At 41.8% G+C, this 10,682-nt stretch overlaps 1 protein-coding gene across 1 annotated transcript; it reads left to right on the top strand.

The window, feature by feature from the left end:
• Positions 1 to 4,272: 4,272 nt before the first annotated feature.
• LOC120045178 (serpin H1-like) lies at positions 4,273 to 8,965 on the top strand. Its single transcript, XM_038990134.1, has 5 exons — positions 4,273 to 4,379; positions 6,259 to 6,879; positions 6,999 to 7,097; positions 7,231 to 7,463; positions 7,766 to 8,965. Exons 2-5 carry the CDS (start codon positions 6,282 to 6,284, stop codon positions 8,066 to 8,068), a joined length of 1,233 nt encoding a protein of 410 aa, XP_038846062.1. The 5' UTR covers positions 4,273 to 4,379; positions 6,259 to 6,281; the 3' UTR covers positions 8,069 to 8,965.
• The last annotated feature ends 1,717 nt before the right edge of the window (positions 8,966 to 10,682 follow it).

The raw sequence follows: 10,682 nt of genomic DNA, 5'->3' as shown, positions 1-10,682 counted from the left end.
GACAACTACTGTGATTATTATTATTTGACCATGCTGGTCATTTATGAACATTTGAACATCTTGGCCATGTTCTGTTATAATCTCCACCCGGCACAGCCAGAAGAGGACTGGCCACCCCTCATAGCCTGGTTCCTCTCTAGGTTTCTTCCTAGGTTTTGGCCTTTCTGGGGAGTTTTTCCTAGCCACCGTGCTTCTACACCTGCATTGCTTGCTGTTTGGGGTTTTAGGCTGGGTTTCTGTACAGCACTTTGAAATATCAGCTGATGTACGAAGGGCTATATAAATAAATTTGATTTGATTTGATTTGATCCAGTAATCAGGATGGCTGGCCTACTACAGGTGCCATCAAGCACCAACCCCTGATACAGCTCGGAGGCATTGAGCCAACACCAGGCACAGGGAGTGACATCCAACAGGATATCTATTTCAGGCCTAACAGCCACAGATTAACCCCTGGCTTCGAAGATGATTGCGTCAATTCCCTCTAATCTTGTGCAACTGACAAGTGGAGTTAATTTACTTTAGCATACTGTACAGTAGGTGACCAGAGACTCTGTGAATCTGTGTCTGTCTCTGAGAGCACTCTGCTGGAGTTTGACTGCAAGAATTTATAAGGCGGTGTACAAGGAGTTTATAAACTGTAACTGTTAATTACTGTTACTTTTAAATATATAGATAGTTTCTAAGTCTATAAACAATGGTTGAAATTGTGTGACTGTCATTGGATAAAAAAAACAGATATCTAAATGCTATAATCAAGTGGAGATTAAAAAATATATAATAATTGTGCAACAGAGCTCATGGCTGAACATTCCCTAGCATTTGGTAGTCCCTGGTGGTGAATCATAATCGTCTCCTCTCTCTATAAGTCCCTGATCCCTGCTCTGTCATGATCATGGCACATTAGCAGATTTTCATCCACCAGAGGATGCTATTGCCATCTGTAGCTCACTTTGCTCACTTGAGGGCCTCTCTCTAAAACATTTGTCCAGTTCCAAATGTACACTAGCCCTTACTCCTACGCACAACGCCTGAAAGTATTGGCAAGATGTATGTCAGCAATATGACCAAAAACTTACAAAAGATTCTGGATGATACAAATCTTCTACACAAACTCTACTCATTAGTGCAGTGGTCTTCAATCATGGTTCGAAAGACCCACAGTGTGTGCAGGATTTTGCTCTAGCCCAGCAGTAACACACCTGATGTCAACTTACCCCCTGATTAACTGACTCAGATTCATTAGTATGGGGCCGGAACAAAAGTCTGCTCACCTGGCAGTGGGTCTTCAGGAACATGATTGAAGAACACTGCATAAATAGGATCAGAATAAACTGTAACAGTATATCTCTGCACACTTCCACTCTTTCCAGACAGGCACTAAACTACTGTACCAGAGTTTATACAGTGAATCACATCTTTGAGTGGGTTTGGCAATAGTTGGTGAGAGTTAAACAGCTGAAGGTTGCATTAGCATGCAGGGCAACATTACTGAGGTCTTACATCATGAGAATATCAGGCACATTTCTATTTCTAAAGGAAGAAACCCTCTGTGACCCTGCTTCCTCTTACAGAGAGCTCGTATTTGAGAGAAAAGTCAAGGTTTGCTGAAATTTTTTTTTTTAATAAGTTAAGCTGAAGTGCTGAACGAATTGTAGGGTAACTGAAACCACATGGCCTTGGCAGTTTTTCACATGAATGCTTATTTTTCCCCCTCCATGATCAGCATCTCCATCCCTCTGCTACATGGTATTTCTGGATGTGGAACCAAGGCAGGTCATCACAGGAACCTGGACAACATGGAGACGGATATACGTTCTGTTCCACTGCCCCTTTTTCCTACTGTTTGTTGATGTGATTCCCATGCTGCCATTGTTGCTGTTGTTACATGCATCTTGACATGCAGTATTGTGCAGGCAGTAACCAACATGAGCTATTAAGTCCTCAGTGAAGGTATACAATACAATACAGCATAGGAGGTTGGTGGCACCTTAATTGGGGAGAACAGGCTCGTGGTAATGGCTGGAGAAAAATAAGTGGAATGGCATCAAATACATAAAACACATGGTTTCCATGTATTTGTCATTCCATTTGCTTCGTTCTGGCCATTATTATGAGCCGTTCTCCCCTCAGCAGCCTCCTGTGCAATACAGTAATCTATTAATGACAGAGAACATTGTGTTTCGCATTGCCTATAAGATCTTAGTTGGAGACTGCACTATATAGCCCTTTATATACTGTACACAGCCTTACCACAATTAAACCATTCATGGATTGGTCTGTAAACATTTGTAGAAATATGCAGAAAAGGCACACGATGTTTAAAACCATTACAATATCTTAAGAGGGTCTGTTCCATCAGTTTTACCATTATGTCTCTCCTACAGATGTAGGATGGATCTTAATGTAACCAGTTTTCACAACAGGAAAATAAGCCTGCAGAAACAGGAAATTATAAATATTGTGTGGATTATAATTAATGGGCATTTTTGTAGGGGTTGATACATTTTTAGTTAGGGCAAAACTTTAGAAGCCTTGAATACACTACAAATGTGCATTTCCAGCTGTGCAGGACATTTCCTGCAACAACAGGGTGACCAAATTGAGATCCTACTTCTGTATCTGCCGTTAATCAGTGACAGTGAGTTTGAGTTTAATAAAAGTACATCTGAACTGTATAGATGTTCGAAGTCCCGTCTCTTGGCTAGCTGAGCTGCAAGCCTTAGCAACAGAGTTAATTGAAGCTGCCTAGCCCTATATGCACACAAAACTAAACCAATGCTGCCCTCAGGCAGTATATCAGGCCAACCTATTCTTCTGAGACAAAGAGCCAGTTTGGAATTTAGCTATGTAATACAAAAGCATGTAGCCAAGTGCTATGCTTTTTCATGTTGAGGGTGGAGATGTGGTGTGGGTGAGTGGGGTTACTTATTTTGTACTCAGACCAATGTTGGCTCTATGTAAATTGTTAATTTATCTAAACATCAACAGAACATGTGTCTTATGCATAGCCTTTTCACTCTAGCTGTGCTGAGGCATAGCCAATGTAATGTGACCTAATTTCTAACATGATGTCACAAATCCCTTGGCACCAAACACTGGGCTACTGTGGCATGTTGAGTGATTTCTTAAACTTTATTGCTCTTCAGCAGAAACAATCCATGTTTAAGAGTGCCTGAATAGATTTTTCGACAGGGAATAATCAGATACACTGCATGCATGTCCACAATGACATGTTGTTCATTTTGGGGAAAAGTGAGTCAGTTAGACACCAGGGGATAATTTAACAATTTGGCATGGCTAGGCAGACCAGGCAGGGGGGCTTGAATGGACACATTCCCCATCCTGCATCCCACGCTATCAGTCTCTCAAATCAGACAGACACAACCACAGACGTGGCACTAAGAAGGGGGAGGAGGAGGAAGAAAAAACTGTCAAATCTTCACAACTTGCAAGCAAAATGTACGAATCATAACAATTATAATACCAACGTTTTTTCTACCCCCTAACAATTATTATTCTTCGGTCTCATGGAATTTTTGATTTTCAATGACCTACTTAGAAAACTTCCCTGCAACTCTGTTTGCAGTAGGTAATCCAAACAGATGGCACTATTATTCATTTTATGTTTGCCATCTGCGTCTGACTTTAATGTACCCAGCCCGCTATACACTCGTGTCCACCAGGGACCAGCTCATACATAAAGCATCATCCATTCAGGCTGCAAAGGCGTCAATTTCCTCCTTAACCTGATTTAATGGCACACACAAAAACTAGGAAAATATGTGTACTGTCTTAATAAAACACAATTTCCCACCACTATTTTATGATTTTCTGACAATTTACAGATGTTGCACACTGTGTTCAGTCCAGCAGTCTGTTGTTTACCCCTGGCTTAAAGCGGTGTGCAACATCTAGAAATTGTCAGAAAATCTGAAAATGGAAGTGGAAAATGTTGTTTTATTAAGACAGTATGCATATTTTCCCTGTTTTTTAGGCAGGAGGGCCATTAATACAAAATAATGTTTCTCTATGATGCATGGTCTAAAACTGTGTACAGTATATTACAGTAGCAACATTTGAGAATACAGAACTATGAACTTTATAGAAACTCTGCCAGATGTCTGTCTGCAGTGTGAATGAGCTTTCAGTGTGTCTCAGGCTTTAGGACCTGGAGGGGGAAAGTCCCACTTACATAGCTGCTCAACAGATACTGTGGGAGGGCCCAGTGCTACTCACTGTGCATTGAAAATCACTGTACATCATTAACATTTTCCATTCCTCAACTTCCAGAATATTTCGCCCACGGTTTGTAGACCAGCTGAAGGATCGTGTGGAAGCTAATAGAGAAATTAGAGGAAAACTGCTGAAAGAGCCTGGTAAGTTAAAAGGGGATGCGATGGGAGGGGGAGGGGGCTGGACTTGTGTTAACTGCAGGAAAACTTCTGACCAGGAATCTGAAAAGTCCCTCCATTTTGGGCTTATAAAATTATTTTTGCGAATTTAGTTCTGTATTACAATACAGCTTCATGTGATTGAGCATGTGCAGGCCAGTTGAAAGGAAAAAGTTGCCAGGCTAAAACATACTTCTTCCTCCCAACTTCACTGTTCACACTTAATGAATGGGTCACATAACAGTGAAAATGCTATAATGATCAAATAAAAGTGATGGTTAATTAACAGTGGCAATGCTGCTTTGAATTGTGTCATGTCTGAGGAAGCCTATCTAATTAGTAGCGGTCCCACCCAGAAACAGACTCTTGTGCTCTGATCTGAGTCACAGTTGCCTCTGCCAGGGGGCATCTCACTTTACTTGGTCAATTGAACACATGCTGTGTGGTGGTAGAGAGTGTAGAGAAAGTATCAGATAGATTATCAGAAGAAATGAGCTGTGTAATTTATAAACATATGTTCAGACAGATATTAATGACGATGCACGGAACTGTAAACCAGCATATTCCTCCTCCTCTAAACTTTCTCTCACACTGGTTTCTGTCCAATAAGATGAGACCGTCATTGCCGGTATTTGTACGTGCCAGGATGTTTCTTAGTTATGACTTATAAGGGCATTGAATTACGCCCGATGTCCACCAGATGCATATGCATTTTGTTTTGCCGGATGTCTGGCCCATATTTTCCGTACTTGACACACATGTGTTTCGCTTTTCAACTAGCTAAAACCTAGCTAGTTGGAGTCAGTGTGTTTACCTCCATTTGTACCACCGCATGGTAAAGCAAAGCACAAGTTGAAAATATTGAAAACATGCAGTACACAGACAGTTGTGGACTGCTTCATTCACAATGAAGAGTTTGATGCATCTGGTGGACATGAGCCGTTAGCTTGTGCTGTGATTTGTAATTATGCATGCATAATCAAAATAATAGGTAATGCAAATTTAGAATGTACTGGAATAATTTGTAGTTCCAACAAAACTTCTAAAGGCATCATTGTTACAGTAAAGATCAAACTTTGTTTAGTACTGAAAAATGTGAAACCTCACGCCCGCTTAAGGTCACTCATTCCAGGCCTCAGAGGATGCATAGCATCCTTTTGTTTAGACTTCATGGCTTAGCCTGATCATGTTGCTACTTGTCTGCTACCGTAAGCCTCCTGCAGGGCAACACAGAGCAGAGAGAGATAAATAAAAAGTGATTGGTCCCCCAAATGAAGAGAGAGCTTGATATAAATTTCCATTTTCTTCTTAAGAGAACTTTTATTCTTCATTCAGTAGCTAATGGCCCTCAGTAGTTGCTGTAGAATTATTCCACTTAGAATGTTGACGACTGTTTCATCTTCTAGGCGTTTTACAGCTGCAGTGTCAACGTGGCTCTTGAGTCTTGCCTTGAATGTCTACTTGGAGACTCTCCATTGGCACAGTCAACCCTGCTCTCAGATTCTCTACCAATGAATTCAGGTCTATAATTACATTACAGACTGCATAATGAAAGCTTAGTATACCACACAGCATGTCCATTCTGCATCATCCAGGTTGAATAAAAGAGAATGTGGTATTCCTCTTGAATCTCAGCAAAGTGTTTGAGAAGTGCGTTATCTCCTTAACTCATGCTATCACTGGCAAGAGCAAGGAGAGAAGTCCCACAAGAGGTTTTCTGTATTCAAAATCCAGGACAAATTTAATTTAATTTGCCTCTAACACCTGGGATTTGAGACTCTGTTGCTCTGTAATCGATATGATGCTCCATAAGGAAGTCCACTGTATAAATCTAACACATACACCTTTTCCATGTCCCCTCAAGTCTCTACTGATTCGGTTGACACCATGTGGGTGACTAACCTGGTAGCCATGGCCCTATTGGCCACTGCAGCCTCCGCTGCCACCGCCGCCTCGGCAGACAAGGTCCTGAGCAACCACGCCACCCTGTTGGCTGACAACAGCGCCAGCCTGGCGTTCAGCCTCTACCAGAACATAGCCAAGGAAAAGGACCTGGAGAACATCCTCATCTCCCCGGTGGTGGTGGCCTCTTCCCTGGGCCTGGTGGCACTTGGGGGCAAGGCTTCCACCGCCTCCCAGGTCAAGACCGTGCTGAGCGCTAACAAAGTGAAGGACGAGCAGCTGCACGCTGGCCTGGCCGAGCTCCTGGAGGAGGTCAGCGACTCCAAGGCCCGTAACGTCACCTGGAAGATCAGCAACCGCCTATACACCCCCAGCTCGGTCAACCTTGCAGATGCCTTTGTCAAGAGCAGCAAGAAGCACTACAAATATGACCACACAAAGATAAACTTCAAGAACAAGAAGAGCGCTGTGAAGTCCATCAATGCTTGGGCGGCCAAATTCACCGATGGCAAGCTGCCCGAGGTAACCAAGGATGTGGAGAAGACCGATGGGGCCATGATCATCAACGCCATGTTCTTCAAACGTGAGTTCTCTCTTACAAAGGACCAGAATCTTTTAGATTCACTCTTCTCTCTTTCGCTTAGTTGATTTACTCATTCATATATTTACAGTATAATTGTATTTTACTTTATATCTGAACAGCCCATTGGGATGAACAGTTCCACCATAAGATGGTGGACAACCGTGGCTTCCTGGTGTCTCACACTCACACTGTTGGTGTACCCATGATGCACCGCACAGGTCAGCCCTCATTATAATATCATAAAGTACCTTTGAACTGAACTGGGGTGTTCTCATTTCAAAGTGAAGGAAGATGTAAAGAAATGCACTAGAAATGTCTCTGTGTCTGTATCCATACTGACTGTACCTGCAGGTATCTATGGCTTCCACGAAGACACAGTGAATAAGCTGTTCATCCTGAGCATGCCCCTGGCCCATAAGAAGTCCAGCATGGTGTTCTTCATGCCCTACCACGTGGAGCCCCTGGAGAGACTGGAGAAGCTACTGACCCGCAAGCAGCTGGAAGACTGGATGGGCAAGCTAAAGGAGACGGCTGTTGCTGTGTCTCTGCCCAAAGTCTGCATGGAAGTCAGCCACAACATTCAGGTACTGGAAATACCTAGAGATGACACAGGTCATTGTTTAAAACAACATTTATTAATCATTTTGTTAACTGTTTATGAGATACAAGTTTGAATAACAATCATTTTGTTAACTGTTTATGAGATACAAGTTTGAATAACAATCATTTTGTTAACTGTTTACAAGATCCAGGTTTGAATAACATGTTAGAACACAGTACACATCACTGATGCTCTTAGGTGGCTGAGAGTTCCTTCATGCTTCAAACTCCTTTACAATAAAGATCTCTCTCTCACTCACTCTCTCTCTCACTCTCACTCTCTCAGAAACACCTTGGGGAGCTGGGTCTGACTGAGGCTGTGGATAAGACCAAGGCGGACCTGTCCAACATCTCTGGGAAGAAGGACCTGTATCTGTCCAATGTCTTCCATGCCTCTGCCATGGAGTGGGACACCGATGGGAACCCCATAGACAGAAGCATCTTCGGCACAGACAAGCTGAAGAACCCCAAGCTGTTCTACGCTGACCATCCCTTCATCTTCCTGGTGAAGGACACCAAGACCAACTCCATCCTCTTCCTCGGCAGACTGGTGCGGCCTAAGGGCAAGAAGATGAGAGATGAATTATAACACTTTGGCGTCTTATGTGAAGTGTTTTTCTATGTGTGTGTGTTATGGTGTTTGTGTGTGTGTTTATGTGTTTGTATTTTTCTATGCAAAGAGAGGAAAGGGAGAAAATGAATTTGTATGTCTAATACCTCAAGAGTACATTCCCATTTGATCATCAATGTGCCAACATTTGTGCCTGTTAATCACTATGCATGATTCAGAATTATATTTTTGTGTTGTAAGAAACAAAGCATTGTGCACTCTAACTTCACCTTGACATGGTATTATCATCTAGCCTGGTTTCAAAACTGAATATCGCCCCATTTCACAAAAGAGAGTGATATTGGGTTTGGTCACCCTCATGTTTGAGTATTTAAATTAAGATGAGATCACAGGATGGATACTTACATTAAGCATGATCTACCAAACTATTGCTTAAATGTAAAATAAGCATTCCTCTGTTTTCCTCTCCTGTCTCCAGTTGGGATCCCAACTGATTGCACACTGTTTCACTTCACTTTGGATTATAGGCTATTCTTCTGTAGTAGTTGTTTATTTGAATTTCACTGAATCAACATCAACTTACTATTCTCTGGGTATTCAGTACACTATATTCAAGAAATAACTAATTTAACCTTTATTTTAAAAAGTATATGGACATCTCTTCAAATTAGTGGATTCGGCTATTTCATTGTATGCTGTACCGTTAAGATTTCCCTTTACTGTGCATGGTGATCTTAGGCTTGTGTGCGGCTGCCTGGCCATGGAAACCCATTTCATGAAGCTCCCGACGAACAGTTCTTGTTTTGATGTTTCTTCCAGAAGCAGTGTGGAACTAGGTAGTGAGTGTTGCAACCAAGGACAGAAGCTACGCGCTTCAGCACTCGTCGGTCGCGTTCTGTGAGCTTGTGTGGTATACCACTTAGCAGCTGAGCCGTTGTTACTCCTACACGTTTCCACTTCACAATAACAGCACTTACAGTTCATCGGCTCAGCTCTAGCAGGGCATACATTTTACAAACGGACTTTTTGGAAAGGTGGCATTCTATGACGGTGCCACGTTGAAGGTCACTGAGCTCTTCAGTAATGCCATTCTATTGGCAATGATGTCTATGGAGATTGCATGGCTGTGTGCTCGATTTTATACACCTGTCAGCAACGGGTGTGGCTGAAAAGCCAAAGCCACTCATTTGAAGGGGTGTCCACATACTTTTGTATATATTATTGGACCTAAGTAAGTCAGGTTCGTATCCTGCTGCTCTTGGTAAGATTGTCAGGTCAGCCAATTGTTGGCATTCAATGAGTTGCTCTTATACCTGGGTATTAAAGAGATTCTCAGGTACTTTTGTATACTTTTTATCCAGTAGTTCTGAAAGTAGTGCTCACGAGACAAAAGTGGTTACCAAAAATTGCGTACTGCGTCAAAAACGTGTATATATCTGCTATATGTCATTGCTCTCTCTTTCGCTCTGCTGTGTGTGCATGTTGATAGCTGTCACTCAAATGGTGAGGGGCTGAAGCTCATTGGATAGAAATCGAATTGCTTGGGGGCTGGCCCACGTGGGAGAAAAAGTAGGGAAAATAGCGCATCACAGCTTCCAGAAAAACAGTCTCTGGTTAATTAAGTAAAAGTTATTTTGCTTATAGATTATACATGTATGAACTACAAATTGAAACATCCAGTTGCCAATGTTCCAGAACATTAAATATATGTTGTTACTGTAGTAATTAATTACACAGGTATAAGAGCAAGTGTTACCCAGTTGTTCAAAGGAGTAAGCCTAAATCCGTGCTCCTGCCGTTTTCCTGACACAGCCCAGCCGCCCTTCAACTGCCCTTTAACCGCTCTTCTCCCAACCAACGACACTACTACAGCTGCCAGTTGGAGGCAAGACGCTAATTTAGCATCAAGCCAGCAGCATGCCTACTACCTGTCACCACTTATTTTTTATATTTATAGATTTTTATTATTTAAGGTACATTGGATGCCATGTCCAGTTGAAAAAGGTTTGTGGAAAGATGCTGTAAATGATTGTGTGTGCAAAACATATCAGATAACGAGGGTCAATCGTAGTCACCTGGATCCACTGGTGACGACTAATCAAATGTTATTGTCATGTACTTGCAGGTGTCGTGTCTTTGCTATGCCGGATTAAGTGATATGACATGCTATTCTATAAAATAATTTCTCTGTAATTAATATTACCTGATTGAACTAATTATGTAAATGTAATTAACTAGAAAGTCGGGGCACCACGAAATAATATTTATACAGCTGTTATCTTCTGAATAAACTCTTAAAGACCTGGTAATCTTTTACATCAATAGCAGTCAATTCTTAATCGTCACCTTATTCAGTCTCATCTGAAGTCATAGAATTCTTGGTTATCTTCACGAACCCTGGCTAACAAGTTGAATCAGCAATACCAAATTTGGTTTAATAATTTATTTACTAAATACCTAAACAATCACACAGAATTACATATACACAGGATGGGTCATACATTGATTACTAATTATGTCATAACAGAAAAAGTCCCTAGCGGACGGAACAGATATGACGGCTGTGTCACGATCGTCAAAGGGAGAGAGAGAGGACCAAGGCGCAGCGCGTGAAAAATACATCTTTTTATTA

The sequence above is a fragment of the Salvelinus namaycush genome, chromosome 3 (assembly GCF_016432855.1).
Source record: "Salvelinus namaycush isolate Seneca chromosome 3, SaNama_1.0, whole genome shotgun sequence".
In the NCBI taxonomy this organism is placed as follows: domain Eukaryota; kingdom Metazoa; phylum Chordata; class Actinopteri; order Salmoniformes; family Salmonidae; genus Salvelinus; species Salvelinus namaycush.
The sequence above is the reverse complement of the archived record's forward strand: the minus strand, read 5'-3'. Positions and strand labels throughout refer to the sequence as shown.